General features: G+C 37.8%; 1 protein-coding gene across 12 annotated transcripts in view; it reads left to right on the top strand.

The window, feature by feature from the left end:
- The first annotated feature begins 1,333 nt into the window (after positions 1-1,333).
- dmxl2 (Dmx-like 2) overlaps positions 1,334-17,793 on the top strand; it is an 89,431-nt gene continuing 72,971 nt past the window's right edge. For all 12 annotated transcript variants that reach the window (XM_077248211.1, XM_077248205.1, XM_077248210.1 and 9 more), the window contains exon 1: positions 1,334-1,746. In XM_077248211.1, coding sequence (XP_077104326.1) covers positions 1,660-1,746 — 87 coding nt within the window. In that variant the 5' untranslated portion in view covers positions 1,334-1,659. The remainder of the gene's footprint in view (positions 1,747-17,793) is intronic.

Raw genomic sequence — 17,793 nt, 5'->3', positions numbered from 1 at the left:
GCAATATTACAAATGGCATTAGCCTATTATGAATGTCATTTATCATCCCATAAATTCCATGACATGTAATGAATGCCATGCTATGTTATGAATGTCATGCACTGTTATAAAAGTCATGTAATGTTTGCTATAATTTGAGCCAAGTGGTGTTATGTAGTTTTACAAATTACACATTATTATGAGTTTCATTTAATATTATTGTTTCATCATGTTTTGATGACACAATGTTACAAATGTCATATGATGTAGTGGTATTATCATGAATGTCATTTAATATAAAGAATCCCATGCTATGACTGTCAGTGTCATAAATGTCATGACATGAATGCCATGAATTAATATGAATGAAGTCAATGTTGTAGCCTAATATTATATAATAATTTGTGAATGGCTTTTTTTGCATACTATATTTAATGTTATTGTCTTGTCATGTTATGAATGTCATACCATGACTGTCAATTGTGCAAATGTCATATAACAGTATGAACTCAAATAATGTTATAAATGTCATGTAACATGTTTTCAGAACACACCAAACCGGCGCGTGCAGGGGTGTTGGGATTCCCTGCGCGTGATCAATTGTAGCGTTGAGTGTGAATATGGCATTAATTAATCCAGGACTGTGTGAAATTATACATGATAACTCAGTTCCATTATTATTTACATGGGCTTTGTGTGATCTGTATTGAACAGGACCCACCAAACACCCCCGCATTTAATTTTCCTCACCCTCGCAGCTCACCGATCAATGACCGCGTGCATCAGACTCGTCACGCTCGTGCGCGCGCCACGAAAACATGGAAGCGCTTTAAATGCCCTAGATGTAGACACAATAGAACGAAATAGTTGAAATCCAAATTTACAATAATTAATGTCATAAATTCATAGCGTTTGTGTTTCATCCGCAATTGTACCAATAAAACGAGTATAAACAGTTTAAACATGTACATGAACATTATTTATGGGCACACTAAAGTGAGAGTTAATTTAATGTTTTCCTCAACGGTCTCATGCTTGTAAAATAACAAACGCCCATAAAAACAATGTGCACTCTCTCTATTATCTTCTTTAATATAATATGTGAAACCATCCAAGCACATATATCAACAACGAGACTGTTTGTAAACTAGGGGGCTGTATAAAAGATAGAACTGTTTATTTTTATTGTATTTTTTATTATTATTTTGCTTTAGAAACAATTATTATGATCACCATTATTATTATTATTATTTTTCAAATCCGAACATTAGCAATTCAAGTTTAATGTTTATGAAACTCCATAGTCTCTGGTTGTTGTACATCTATACTCTCGCTGGCGTGGGGTCGCGCGCACGAGGAGCACGAGCGCCGCTGCGGTGATCGTGCCGCGCGTTCCAGATTCAGCAGCAGCAGCGGGAGGAGAAACGTATAATCCGGTCGTTAATGTTGACAGCTACGCGACACGAGCGATTTTAACCGTTCTTTGCAGGACACTAGACAGCGGGACACATATTTCAGCAGAGCCCGTGTGTGTTTAAACGCACGGGGTGTTTAGAGACGGATGAGCGGCTGCCAGGCCGGACGCGGGCGGATGGGATTCCCTGTCTAGATGGAGAGAGACCTAGCGGGCGGAGAAGCGTCGCTGCTGTAAATAATTGAACATCAGCGTGATCAACAAAAATGCATCTGCACCAGGTGCTGACGGGGGCCGTTAACCCAGGGGACTGCTGCTACTCCGTGGGAAGCGTCCATGACGTCCCGTTCACGGTGGGTGAGAAATAACGTAAACCTACGCGGCGCGTTATTTTACGCTTGTAGACTACGTGATCGATGATCAAGCGTGACGCGTGTGCATGCAGCCTGTGGGCACCACCACCATCATCATCATCATCATCATCACCACCATCACTGCCATCATCATCATTCTCATGATGCGTGTATGAGTTCAGTGTGCCATCTGTCATCCTCAAGGTTATCTGCGGTGTGTGTGTCCCTGCAGATCAGTAACACGCACACCTGCAGTGTGTCTCTATCTATGCAAACTCTAACATGCACGTTTGCATGACATGCAATGCATGTTTATATCTGGTTGCAATGCTCACTCATGATGATGATGATGATGATGATGATGCATAGCAGCAAAGGGTGATGATATTCGTTGGCTGTGGCTCACAGATAACCTAGTTAGTCAACCTAGACAGCATCGGACGATCATTGTGATGCCCAGAATGCTGTCTATGGATGTTGTCCAGGTTGCTTAGTAGGTTATGAGAGACTGCCATTGTGCTTGGATGTTGAGCCCATCAGCTGTGCACACAGTGACGTCAAAGAGTACAGTTGACAGGCCAGAGTCTCTCATGTAAAGACGCAATCACTGCATGATGTGCACTAACAATGAATTAGGCCTGCATTAAGAATGTTTACTCCGTTCATTTCCTTTATTTGCATTAGTACAACAAAAGGTGTTGCATAGGTGTGTAGTGAAACAAATGCACAAGAGAATGATTGCATGTTTATATTAGCTATATTATGATGCCCGATGGAGCCCGATCAGGCTGTTTGTTTGCTGGTTTGGCATTAAAACTATAAAACATGCAGAAATGTGATTCAGCAAGCTGTTTGGCAGCACTCCCATCTGGCCATTTCGATCTTATTGTGCTCATCGTGAAGACCGCAGTGATCAGTGCTGGAATATTACTGGCTGCTCATAAATATCTGCTGTCAAATATGGCGTAGATTACAAGACGATTGCGTTTTTTGAAATGTCTTTTTAAGGAAAGGAGGTCTGATGTGGGCTTTTTGATTTGTCAGTCAGCGGCTTCCACGGAGCAGACACAAGAACTGAAACCTGCAATTCAACCTGAATATATCTCTGTGGTTTAACACAGCTTCTCCTTCAGAAAGTACACACACATGCTTTCACATGATTAGGTCAGTTTGGACAGTTCATGAGATCAGTTTCTCCTGGGAAATGATTGTCATTAGCTTCCGCAATAGCTGTGTTTGGGCAATTATAGGTGCTGGTAAATTCCTGTTGTGTAAAACTTTTTTTACTTTTTTGTTCAAAGGCCCCTTGTTGTCCGACACAATATTCAAAGCCCCAGCCCCACTTAGATATGTTCAGTATTTCTGCTGTAATGACGGCAAAGCTGCTTGTTTTAGATTTATTTTTTATTTTTTATTTTTTTTTTTAGGAACAGAAACTGGAAATATTGATAAATTAAATTTAGGGATGCACCGGTATGACAATTTTGGCCGGTAACGATAACCCTTTATATTTGAAAGCAGATAACCAATTAAATATTGGCCAATAAATCTAAATCCAAATTTTTATATAGCCTAATTTTTGAGAGCCTGATTACAAAAAACAAAAGTCTCACCATTTAAAGCCATGTCCCAAACACACAATTATAATGTTCTCATTATAATTTTATGTAGCCTATATGACCTTAACTGTATTTTCCTTTTTTGAAGTGATTCCAATCATATTTCAAGCAATTAAAAAAAAATCGCTTAAATATATAAGCCAAATTTTCTTTTCTGGCCGAAAACGATAACATCGAAAATGAACACATAATCTAGGCTATTGGCCGATGCCGATATATCGTGCGTGCATCCCTAATTAAATTAACATAATTTATTTTAGTTTACATTTTGATTTTGATTTAAATTGTTTTAATATAAATAATTTATAAATGTAATAAATAATATGAATTTCATCCTGTAGCTCTATCGGATGTTTACCGATGGAAGGCCCCTTTTTGAGAAACACTGGTCTAAACAGGAAGTTGATATCATGTGTTCTGATCACATGATCCTTCAGAAACTATTCCAATATGCTGATTTGGTGCTCAGTTATTAATAATGGTTCTTTTTTTTGCTGCTATTGCTGGTTAATTTGTTGGAGACTGTATAGCCTATACATTGATAATTTTTTTCATGATTTTTTTGTGTAATAAATTAAACAGAACAGCATTTATTTGAAAATATAAATCTTTTGTAAAATAAAATCTTTTTGCCTTGTTGAATAAAAGTATGAATCATTTTTTTTAATCTTACTCCAAAGTTTGGAATGCTAGTGTATCTCAGTTTCCAGAAAAAAGTCTGCAATGGCTGCTAAATATCCTTCTATTCACAGGAATAACTTACATTTTTAAAATACATTAAAATACAAAACAGTCCTTTTTATATTGTTATAATATTTCGCTATATTATTGTTTTTACTGCATTATATATCAAATAAAGGCAACCTTGGTGAGCGCAAGAGACTTCTTTGAAAAATCTTAAGTATTCCAAACTTTAGTATTCCATTAATTGGGGTTTAATTTAATTAATCAATCATGATGTCAGTTTTTGTCAAGAAATGTTCCCAAATTCAAATATTTTGAAGACATTATATCATCGTAGCAGAGGAGTAAAGCATTGAGTATAAAAAGACTCAGCACTGGGTTTGTGAGAGTTGTCAGTCTCACTTTTTCGGGTGTCAAGCCTTTAGACTCTTTGGTTTCCTGCTTGAGGCTCTCACATGATATGGCAAACCCACAGGCTGTCAAAGAGGGAACATATTTTATCTTTTCATTATCTTTCGCTGCTCTTTTGCAAGAAGGAGTGGTTTTGTTATGGGCTTGTGGAGTTGTGGATTGTAGTGTGTGTTTGTGTAGGAATGCCAGTTGTCATTAGACATGGCATGAAAATGCAGCCCAGCGCAGTGTGTCTGAATATCTTACACTCACGCCATACTCAAGGCTGACACACACTTGAAATCCTGCAGACGCCTCATCCTGAGGCCTGCTGGGATCATTAACCAGCATGAGCAAAGCGTTGATCATAGCTCTAGAGGATTTCTATGCCTTTGGGTTTTATTTGAGTGCTGAAACCTCAATGGAATAAGATTGCATCAACAATTGGAACATTCAGATATCAGGGCTCTAGACTGTGACTAAATGGTGACCTTTTTCCCCCTGAATTGTGTTAGAGGTTGTGCTGGTGCTACTAACAATTTACTAACGAAACTGATAAGTGCTGCCATTTCTGTTGCATTTGAGAAACATTAAGTGACAAACGCACTTAAAGCAGAATGAAACAGAGCTACTTGTTTGAACTGTAAACTGCTAATCACGATTACTTAATAATTACACGATTACTTTAAAAATTATAACTGCGATTTTTAATCTTGATTATTTTTATATGAAGAAAAAAGACGCGATATGTGAAATGAACTTCATTACCTTAAACATGTATTTATATATATATATATATGTGTGTGTGTGTGTGTGTAATAAAGTTCATTTCACATATTGCGTCTTCTTTAACAGCCTACACCCACCGCAAGCCTGTAGGTGCACATAGACTTCATTTAACCAACTATGATAACTTCATCACACGGGAAATCAATAAGCCAACTTAAAGGGGTCATCGGATGCAAAATTCACTTTTATATGGTGTTTGCATATAAATGTGTCTTTGCAGTGTGTGTGTGTAAGCACCATACAATGAAAAAATTCCATCCTTTTTTTTTATCCTAAAAAAGGCTAAACACTCTCAATAATCAAGCCGTTTGGATTTTCTGAGCAATATGATGTCATATTGCTCATACTCGGCCTACGACCGCTGACGGACTGTCCCGTATTAGCATATTTCCGCCCTCAGCCATTAGTATACTGTCCGTCAAGACAGCACTTTATGTGTCTTGTGTGACACCCCCCATTGAAGAGTGTGACAACCATATTAATTGAGTGGTTTAAAGTAGGGCTGGGCGATATAGCCAAAAAAAATTATCACGATAATTTTTTTTTTATATCAGTCAATATCGATAATTATCGCAATAAATGTCAAATCTTTATTTCTTTCAAGTTTAAAGGGAGATTTTTGCTCCTAAGTGAAAGTTGTAGAAACCAGAGTGTTAATTGTGTTTTTAAACTACTCTTTATTGTCAGAACATACCATGACAAACACTTGCCAAACAGGAGAACATTTCACAAATCTCAGGTAGAACATTCAAAATTTTGTCATTTTTCCTTAACAAAATAAATATCTGAATAGAAAAATATATTTCTTAGTTTCTGCATGTGCTAATGGAGGATATTGTTTCAAGTCTTGAAACAGGTTTGTGTTGCCTGACTTTGATGGCACGTATCCTCAGCACAGATTGCAGTGCAATATTAATATTACATGTTTTGTCTCAAAATGCATATTTGACAGTGAATTTCCAGTAAATCTGCACCCTAACTCAAGCTAATACTACTATGTTAAATGTATGTTCATTAACAAAAACAGTAACATCTGTAAAAAAAAAGTAATGACCGCATTTTTATTTGGCAAAATGGAATATTCTGACTGTTTGAGTTTTATTAAAATGAACCATTGGTCATCCAGTATCATGTATTTATATCATGATAACCACAGATAAAACCAGGGATAGCCTAGCCTAAAGCACAACTATCATGGTAAAATGTAACTTTATGGTTTCTATGGTATTTGTATGAAAAACTGTAGCCTAAATACATCATTAAATACTGTAATTATATTCCATTAGTCATTTAATACATTGTCTACATTAATAATATAAAACAATTCAATATGTATATCCCACATTTCATGGTGCAGTTAGTAAATCCATGGTAAATGGATTCAGTATCAATTCAGATTCTGACTGTATCGTTGCGCACAGTGTTTCTCCTGTTTGTCTTTGTCAGCGCTGTTTCATCTGCGTTTAAACTGGACATTTGTGTTCTTCGCTGAATTGAAGCGCTTAACTATGACCGATCAGAGTAAACGCGTCTGCTCTAGTGAGCTCGCAATGCGCTGCCGTTTGGACTTTGAACCGAGCGGATAAATGGTCCGTGTGGCGTGCGGTTCAAACGAGTTTCGTTCCCCTTTTTGCGCATAAACATTAACATTTATCAACCTCTTGATATCGTTTTATCGAGAAAAAATATATCGCGATAATTATCGTTATCGTTTTATCGCCCGGCCCTAGTTTAAAGTCTTCTGAAGACTTTATATGATGAACCGATTTAATGGGGACATTTTCTAGATTATTTTCAACGTATTGTTAATGGATGGCAAATGTGGCCTAATGTCGATTACCTTAGATAAAGTTAGAAATAATGTGTGTCTCAGTGTTATATATCACAACAAATAAAGGATTGTTCAGCAGTCACACTGTTTTAAAGTATAACCAAGGTGCTTACACATTATTTGGTATGAGAACGTTTTGATAAAATCACTTACCAAACCTGTACAAAGTTATATAAATTCTTTCACTTTTACTTTCGGTAAAGCATACAATTAAACCTGGCTTGTTGATACCAGGAAGAGACAAGTGGTTGTTTCACCTTAAAGTACCTAGAGCAAATAGTAACTACGGGAATTTTGTTGGTAGTGTATAACCAAAAGAAGAAAGGCAGTCCCACCACAAAAGTAGATTTTTTGTAACTGAAATATCAAAGGGATAGTTCACCCAAAAATGAAAATTCTGTCAGTATTTACTCACCCTCATGTTGTCCAACCTTGTAAGACCTTGGTTCATCTTCATCTTTGCCAGCCCCTAAAAGTTATTAAAGATATCGTTAAAATAGTCCAAGTGACTACAGTGACTCAATCTTAAGTTTATCAAACGACGAGAATACTTTTTGCGCGCAAAAAATAAATAACGACTTTATTTCAACTGTTCGTTTCATTCTCTGTGGGCCTCAAGTCAGTTCACTAGTGATATAGCGCAGTTCTTCTGTTGTTGTACGTCACACGCATCACCCACATGACCAGCGTCAGCCAATAGTGAGCCTACGTGTGATGTAGTTCTACGCTATCACACTACGCTAACTGACTAGAGGCCCAACAAGAAGGAAATGAATAGTTGAAATAAAGTCGTTATTTTAGTTGTTTTTTTTTGCGCACAAAAAGTATTCTCGTCGCTTGATAAACTTAAGATTGAGACACTGTAGTCACTTAAACTATTTTAACGATATCTTCAATAATTTTCCGGGGCTGGCAAGTTTCAATCCCTTAGAAGTATGGAGGAGTGATCCAGCTCTCAGATTTCATCAAAAATATCTTAATTCGTGTTCCGAAGATGAACGAAGGTCTTACGAGGTTGGAGCAACATCAGGGTGAGTAAATACTGACAGAATTTTCATTTTTGGGTGAACTAACCCTTTTATTTTAAATGTTTTACAAAAATACAAGCTTCATATTTCAAACATGGTAAAGCTGAATAGATGACGTTTGTTTATTAGTTGATCTGCTCTTGTTTGTTGACTGAACCATCTGAGTTCAGTATATGGTGTATTAAAGCCATTACTTTACAAATGAAGGTATTTTAGTATTTAGACAGTGCTGCTAATGTTTGTCAGTAGCTGTTAACGTACTGTGGAATAGCCCTTTATGAGATTAAAGCGTTCGGTTGGACTAGTCTTGAGCTCTGAAGGGTATTACAATCACCGCACACATGTCGGATCAGGAATGCTGACAGGCACGCAGAGCCGAATCGGGCAAGATGAGTCGATTTGTCTTCTCCCAGAGGATCATGTTCTCTCAGTTTGATGAATGATGTCTTGCTCTAGTCGTGTTCAGTCTCACAGTGTCTCTTGAAATGATATTTGCCGCACTGAACACACACACATTGTCTGGAATGATACAGGTACACATATTTGTTACATGGTTTGGTTCTGTTTCCTAGTGGTTTTTCTAGTGTTTTCTTCTATATTCTGTTCAATTCATTTGTAATCAGCTAATTGAGTTCTATCAAAGTCCTTATCTCCTTAAATCCTTAAATCTCAAAAACTGCTTGCCGAACTCAAAATTAAATAGCATTCAAATCAGCAATGAAATCTAACATGAACTGTCCAATATATTTTGTTTCTTATGCGAGTCTCAGGGCCCTTTCACACCTACCTTGTTTGGTCCGGATTTTCAGACTTTTCAGTTTGATCTGAATCCAAATTACAGGTGTGAAACCTCCCCAGACCACGGTCTGGACCAAACAGACGAAATTTGGTCAGATGAAAAGAGGTAGTCTCTCGGTCCGGATCAAACGGAACAAAGGCTTGGCTCGTTTCTAGTGTGAAACCATTTTCTCTATGGTTCGGATTTTCAGACCATTTACAGGAAATTTCAGTGGTTCTCGCAGGATTGCTTGCAGTCTTTTTCTCTTTTCCTGCCAGCGAGGATAAAACATTGCACAACGAAGACGTTCATTTGGCGAATTTGAACTAGCCTTAAGTATAGTTGGTGCTGCAGGTAGTAACGCCGTAATAATAACTATAGTGGCAACGATATGCGTCTGTTCATTCATTCTTGTCAAAGTTACCCTCCGAATTGACAACACACTGACGTCAGACACACAACCGTTTACAAACCAATCTATGTCAAGATGCAACCAAAATAGATGATGACGACAGGACGCAAGTATGTCATGTACATTTCTTTAGTGTAGTGCTGGGCGGTTTGACCAAAAATTTATATCACGGTTTATTTTAAAATTATGCCGGTTTTCCGGTTTATGACGGGTTTTTTTTCATGCATAATCAGGTGTTCAAAGCATTTTCTACTGGTTGAGAGAGGAATTACTGCAGTAAATTGACTTAGGATGGTCTATTTTACTGTCATTAGTGAATATTGTAGAATAGAATAGCGCCCAGTATAACCTAAAATTGTTATTTCTTAATGTTCTAATAACGTTCGTATAACCAGGAAATAATGTTAATACAACGTTTATATAACGGGAGAATTTAACGTTCTATTGACGTTTGAATGATGTTCTTATAACCAAGCAAGAACGTTAATACAACGTTTATAACGGGAGAATTGAACGTTCTTATAACGTTTTGAATAAAGTCCTTAAAACCAAGAAATAACGTTAATACAACGTCTAAAACTGGACGTTTTGATTGTTCCTAGAACATTCAGAAATAACGTTTTTATAACTTAATGGGAACGTTATGAAAACGTTCTTACAACCTAAAATTGTTAGCTGGGGAAGAGGAGAGATTCGTGAATACACTGAACATGTTTTAAGTGCAGGATTCTCTGAGCGAACCCAGAGAAAATAGACCAACGTGAGCAGCGTATATCGCGCGGCACATTATATTCAGTGCGCGAGCAGAGAGATTTGCGCTCACGCATTATATTAATGTACTTTCGCGCTACAATAATGCGCTCTCGACATTTGACAGGAAAATAACGCCATAGTTCTGCAGCATCCATCTTCCCTGTAACGTAAAACCAGAGCACTGCTGTTTACCCATAGACAGTAAAAGAAAACTGCTGTTTACCCTCGCCTCGCAGTCGCTGCTTAGAAGTGCAACATTGTAAAGGGTCCGTCTGAAACAGTGTCGCGCAGCGTAACTTTCGTTCCGAGTTTTGTGTAATTAAATACATCGGTATGGCGGTATATTCAAAATTAATATCATAACAAAAATATACACCGGTTTTCGGTATGAACCGTTATACCGCCCAGCACTACTTTAGTGTGCTCGCATGATTGCAATGTGAAACCAAACCAAAACTTACCGAATGTATAAAATGTAGCAAAACATGAACTTTGGTTCGGACCTTGGTGTGGACTTTCAGGTGTGAAAATGCCGTCAGGTTTCTATGGGAACTGGAGCTTCTAATGGCAGCTACAATGACTTACTTTATCAATCAGTGATTGGCTATTTTACTTATAAGGCGGGACACATTCTGCCATTGCACTGCACATTGTAGCTTCTCCCATTCATAAGTAATAGGAGTGAACTGTCTTTGTATATCTATAGTCTTTTGTTCAGTCAGTTTGAGATCAGCCTAGCTGATTTGAGTTTAACTTGAGTTGAGTTCAACTGTGTTGTGATTAGTTTACTTTAGCAGGATTGCTGCGATAGGTGGTGTTCAGCTATACACCGATTACATTACTTCCCACCATGGCACCGTCCCCTCTGTCATTTTGCTTTTTTTATAGAGATAAAAACCATTTAGCTCAGTTGGACAACGGATGCTACAGTTATAAACTGAAAGACTCTGCTCTGCTCCATACGACACAAGCTGCAGTGTCGCAGCACTGTTAATACTTCATTTTGACAGGATGTAAGGTGGCTCTTAGCCAGGGTCGGTTTACTTGGCGCCATGACCAAGTATTGCGATGTTTGGCTTTAGCATTGGAAGGCAAGCGTAGTATGACCAATAAATTGCCGCCTGTTCTAGCAAAACATTACACGCAGAAGACAATATTCCTCCGCCCAGGCGAGCAACCACCAAGAAAAGGTGCTAACACCAATTCTCGCCCAGGACAACTGGAAGCTGCTAGGGACTGGAAGATGCTGGTTGATCTTGATCAACGGCTTATTTTTCCACCTGAGATTGCCACCACTAACCTACGACCAGATATTGTTTTGTGGTCTGGATCAGCACGCATTGTTCAACTGATAGAGTTAACAGTGCCATGGGAGGATGCGGTAGATGAGGCATATGAGAGGAAGAAACTGCGGTATGCTCATCTGGCCACTGAAGCAGAACAGCGAGGATGGAGAGTCCAGGTTTATCCAGTGGAAGTGGGTTGTCGTGGTTTTGTGGCACACTCTACAACCCGGTTCCTCAGAGACGTCGGATTCAGTGGCCAAGAGTTGCGTCGTACAGTAAAGAACTTATCTGAAGCAGCAGAAAGGAGCAGCAACTGGCTGTGGTTGAGACGGAAAGATTCTAGCTGGCTGTGTACAGGCCGCCATGCTATGGTTTCGTAGAATTCTTGAAAACTTGAAAGGTCTGTTGGTTTATTTGTATAGGTTGTATAGTATTTACAGTCATTACGTTCCTGTGTATATTGCGTGAATGACGGGTGGTTGGGCAGATATTGTGTTTTGCGGTAGGTGGTATGCCATACGGAACCGTTGCCACTGAAACTGCATATTAACGCACCAGTGGGGCTCGACAGCCTTAGTCAAACAGGTTGGTGCGTATGGTTGGGTTGCGGAGAGATTGTGAGATTGTGGTTAGGTCTCAGCAGCAACTGTTGGTTTATTTGTATAGGTTGTATAGTATTTACAGTCATTACGTTCCTGTGTATATTGCGTGAATGACGGGTGGTTGGGCAGATATTGTGTTTTGTGATAGGTGGTATGCCATACGGAACCGTTGCCACTGAAACTGCATATTAACGCACCAGTGGGGCTCGACAGCCTTAGTCAAACGGGTTGGCGCGTATGGTTGGGTTGCGGAGAGATTGTGAGATTGTGGTTAGGTCTCAGCAGCAAGAGGGATGTAGAGGTCAGTAAGCTGGGCTGAGTTGAGTGGGGGACGGAGGGGGGTGACTCTGGGACGCCAGAGTCACTGTCGAGCCCTCTTGAGGTGTCGTGGGCTAGTCGACGAAACACTGAGGACGGAAGGTGCCCACTTGAAGACCCTAGAGATGTTCCCTACTCCGCTCAATCCAGAGGGTTGTTATGGGGGGACCGCACTGTGGTTGCAGCCGTTGTGTGTGCTGACGCGCAATACACTGTATTAACACCAGACAGAAGATTCACGTCACCAGATGGAAAGAAGCGTAAATGGATGGAGAAGCATAGGTTACTGTAAAGCTACGTCTTAGTTGGTGATTATCTTGGCGAAAGCCGAGTACAAATCAGCATGTTTTAACATCTACTCTCGTGTAATGGAAATCATACATTTTGTCTTAAGAACAATCTTAAGAAAAGTGTTTGGGAATACAAAATATTTGTATGTTTTTTCTTAGAAAATAATAAGAAAAAAGCGGTTAAGAAGAATTTTATTCTTAAGAATGTTTTGTAAAATGGAATTATGTTAATATCATAAGGGTTTGTCTGTTTTCTGTGCACACACACCTAATACTGCTGCGTGTATTCGCTCAGTCGTGTCTATAATAGGAATGAGTGTCATTTTGAGCTTGTTTGCTTTCAGTACCTCTGTGCTCTCTTCCCATTAATAAGTCATAGAGAGGATGAACACACACACACACACACACACACACACACACACACACACACACACACACACACACACACACACACACTGCTTAGAACAACAGGTGCAGCATTCGGCTTTTCAGTCTGGACTGATTAATGGCTTGTGGCAACCTGTGTGTGTGCATGTGTGTACATTGTACCAATTATGTACTGCTTACTTCTCTAAGAATATACTTGATAGTGCACATAGTTTTATTTTTAAAGAAAATAGTCACATGACCTCATTACGTTAGTGAGTACGTCCCATTATCATCTAAAATGTTATTTTGCAGTTTGTGCCTTTGAAAAAGTAGGGTTGGGAATCCAAAATGGATTCCAGTTCTGGAATCAGATATTTAAGGTCAGGATTTTGGATACTTGTTAAAAAATTCAAATTTTGATTCCTGTTATCGATTCCTTTGTGTGGATTTTAATATGACTTTAAACCATTCAAACGCAAGAAGACCCGTGTGCTGTTTTGTGTGCTGTGCACACATCCAAAACGTGCGCACAGAAGGCCACCTCTCATACTGGGTGCTTCTAATTTCTAATTTGTGCATCCTTGCTTCCTTTTCTCGCGTTTCAGCTCCACCCTCCTTAGGATGCGAGGGAAGGCTGCAAGGAAATAAAATGAGGATCGAGGAATCAAATGAAAGCTTATATTGTAATAGTCTTGATCATTCGAGCGTCACTTCAAAGCATCATCTGCTGTGGTCAAAGGATCTGCCTTTGTAATTCGTAATAAATAATAACGCAAGATGCCCTGTTGAAATATGTGAGATGTGTGGTTTATTTAAACTGCAAAGGAAAAGCATAAATTAAAATTATTGTGACAGATGTAAAGTGGGAAGAGAATTTATATGTGTGTCAGGTTTCTCAATTAGAAAGACTAAAATGCATAGGATACAGCTGTGCATCCTCAATCATAGCTCCTCTGGAAGCTTCCTCACTTCTCGCCTCCTCGCGGTGCAATTAAGAGAATTGAGTTGTCCTTCAAGATGGCTTTCTTTGATCAGTTTCCGGGTCATACGATGGAGGACTGAGGAGCAAGAAAACAAGAAAGCATCAATTGTATTATTGAGAAGCACCCCCTGTATAGTGGACAATACTGAACTGTTCTATTTTTGGACTTGAACGGACAAATACACTCAAAGATATGTCAAAATATTCTTGTAAACATAGTAGGTTATGTCTTAAAGGGGTCATGAACTGCATTGTTTTATTGTTTTATAATGTTTCCTGTGGTGCACTTAGTATGATTTTTATAAAAACAAATTCTCATAATTTAGAAATAAAAGGCATTTTCCCTCCCTGATTTTAGCCCTCTGTTACATATTGCGCTTTTATTTTATAAAGTATTTTTATTTTTGAGTACATTTATGTACTCAAAGCGCTTTACATAGAAGGGGGAATTTACTCAATCACCACCAATGTGCAGCATCCACCTGGATGATGAGACGGCAGCCATATTGCGCCAGAACGCCCACCACACACCGGCTTATTGGTGGAGAGGAGACAGAGTGATGCAGCCTATCAGTATATATGGGAATGATTAGGAGGCCATGATGGATAGAGGCCAATGGGCAAATTTGGGCAGGATGCAGGGGTTAAACCCCTAGTCTTTTTCCGAAGGACATCCTGGGATTTTTAATGACCACAGAGATTCAGGACCCTGGTTTTTTACAGGAGGTCACCCACCTAGGTACTGACCAGGCTCAGCCCTGCTTAGCTTCAGTGGGCAACCAGTCTTAGGCTACAGGGTGATATATTTGCTGATTTAAGGAGCGTGTCTGCTGTGAGACTTCAGTGTAAACGGAAGTTTGATTGACAGCTCTATCGATTGCAAAGGGACCGTTCTTTGATCGTGTTTTATATATAATTTAATCACAGTTTAAATAACAGATTTTTTTCATCCTACTAAGAGCAACGGTGTGAAGTTAACAGTTTACTTCCTAATTTGATTTACAGACACATAAATAAAGAATATCTGACTGTACATGAATCATTACATATCAGAAATCACTGGTCACAGATCAGGCATTAGAATTAACAGTTACTTACATGCAACATACTTACATGTAACATACTTTGCATACTTGAAAGTACATGAAGTTGGCATTGATTTTTGTCTGCAGAGGCGGCCTTTCACCTGTCATAGATAGGTACATTCCACAACGAGTTGTTGTCTGGGCTTGCTTACAATAGAAGCTGCTTTTGGACTAACAAGGAAGTTTTCAGTTCTGAAATGTAGAGGATATTCTTATAGTATGATGACCTCTTATACTGTATGTCAAAAGCTCCAGGAAAATTTGATTTCTCAGTTCATGACCCCTCAAAACTAAACGTAAACAGTTAAAAAAATGCATAGCAGTATATTGGATCCGTGCAGCTCTTAAAGTGACAGCAGCCTAATATTATTGCTGCTGTCTCTATAATAACGTTTATTAAATATAAAAAAGGCAAAAAGAAAATTCACTCGTTCTTGACTGAATAACTTTTGTAACTATATTTGTATTGTGTATTTTATTTATAAAGTGCAGTTTTATTTTACATTAGATTTACAGTATCTGTACCTGAATACCTGAACATCTTTGGATCTTTCAGTTGTATATTTCTGTGATTGCTAATTTGTTTAGGCTATTTGTTCTTTTTAAATTACCGTTTACTTAACTTTAATAATGCTTTAAATTTATATTAGTTGTTTTTGCTATGGTATTTGTGTTTTTTTTTCACATTTTTTATTGGAATGGAAATTAGGAATCGACAGGCATTGGAATCGATAAGCAGAATCGGAATCGTTAAAATTCAAACGATACTCAACCTTATTAAAACACATTGTCACTTTAGACATAGAATGTCGAGCATATTGCATTTTGGGTCACTTAATGCAGTGTGCTATGTTGCAGATCATCCAGACATTTAATGCGTAGAACACTTTTTCAGACTGCAATAACAGTATTATTAGTACTGTGCTTTTCCAAACATAACCAAAAATTCGGAACTGAGCATGTGCAGTAGATTAACTCCAGGAGGAAATGTAACCCAGAAAAAAGCCATGCATCAGTAAGCATAATTAGATCATCAAATGGGCACATCTGTTTAGAGAGAAGGACACTGTGTCTGTAGATCTGTACTTCCCTACTCTTATGTAGAGTGTGTTAACCCTGTAATTTTTGTATTTTTACCACAACATTTTAAATTGTCACAACACATTTGTTTAGATGGTATAATTATGAATGTAAATGTGTGTGTGACTATGACCCTTCTGACTCGGTACTCTCTCTCTCTCTCTCAGTTGTGTTATGGCACGCATTATTACATTTGTGTTGCCAAATCAGTTTCACTTGAACCACAGCCAATGTAGAAACGTCAAAACTTGAAAGTGAACTTTGAAAGTGACATAATAATAATAATAATACAACTACAAAATAAGGAAGGAAAATTGAGTTCCCCATTTTGTTATGGTTCCACACAGGCATTTGGGGATGGATTTTTGAAAAAAAAATTAATTGAAAGATGTCTTTTATGCTCACCAAGGCTGCATTTCTTAGATTAAAATGACAGTAAAATGTTTATTATTATTATCAATGCTGAAAATATTAGCTTTGCTGTCATTTTTGATTAATTAAATGCATCCTTGCTCAATAATAGTATGAATTTCTTAAAAAAAGAAAGAAAAAGAAAACCTTGCTGACAACAAACGCTACAGCAGTACAGTTCTTTACCGTATAAACAAGCTTGGAGACCTCAGCTGACAGTATATTTGTCCCCCTTTGTTTATGAGACATAATCAATTTTTTTTTTCATTCAATGCAATGGATGCCTAAAGTTTAAAACAAAATTATGTCATCATTTACAGTACCCATCAAAAGATTGGAAATGTTTATTATAGTTTTAAAGTCTTAAAAAAGTGGTGTAATGATGCTGAAAATTCAGCTGTTATCACAGGAATACATTACATTTTTAAATTTATTAAAATGGAAAACAATTATTTTAAATTGTAATAATATTTCACAATATTACAGTTTGCACTGTATTTTCGAATAAATAAATTCAGCCTTAGTGAGCATAAGAGACTTCTTTCAAAAACATATAAAAAAAGTTGTTTCCAAAATTTTGACAGGTACTGTATATACTCATGTCAATCTTTCATTTTTGGCAGTCTTAATGCCACTATATACTTCAAGCGAAATCGAAGAACAAACTGGTGCGACGTCATCTCTAACCAAATACAAATTTCATTTTGTGTTTGTTTCGGTAGTTCGAAACAGCTTGCCAAAGTGAACTGTCTATAACAGTTTGCTAACTATTATGTAATAGGTGTGGCTCTGAGGCTGACATGGATATGTTTCTGGTCCATTTCTTTTGTTCAGTCCCTCGAGGTTGGACATCTGCGAGTAAAAATATGAGTACACTGAAGAGCCACTTTATAGTAGAAAATGAAGTTGTAATTCTAATAGAAAGAGATAGTCCATTCATTTTATGAAAAAAAGGTTGAACAAATTGCAACAGAAGCAAACTCATCTGATTTTGTATCCTCAATATGTCTTGAGTAAGGAAAAAAAAGCCCAGAAGAATCCCATTAGGAGAAAGTTTAGAAAAAGACCCAAATATAGCCTATTCATACACCTATTCGTTCTTTTTCTCACATAAATAGGCTAAAATGTTTAACCTTTAGATATCACCATGAAAATTACTAAGTTGATTACTTGCATCAAGAAAAACAAAAAATGTATTACAAGTTTTTTGAAATTCTTTGTTAACATGGGTAAGCGGTGCATAATCTAATTACGTATGTGCTAATTTGCATAAATACCACAACAGATGGGTACCACCTAAACATTGGGTATAGCCAGGTGAAAATGACTTGTTGAATCTT

Source organism: Siphateles boraxobius, unplaced genomic scaffold, assembly GCF_051911475.1.
Source record: "Siphateles boraxobius isolate OS27281-9 unplaced genomic scaffold, OSU_SipBor_1 30, whole genome shotgun sequence".
Taxonomy (NCBI): Eukaryota; Metazoa; Chordata; class Actinopteri; order Cypriniformes; family Leuciscidae; genus Siphateles; species Siphateles boraxobius.
Note: the sequence above shows the minus strand (reverse complement) of the source record. Positions and strands in the feature narration are given on the sequence as shown.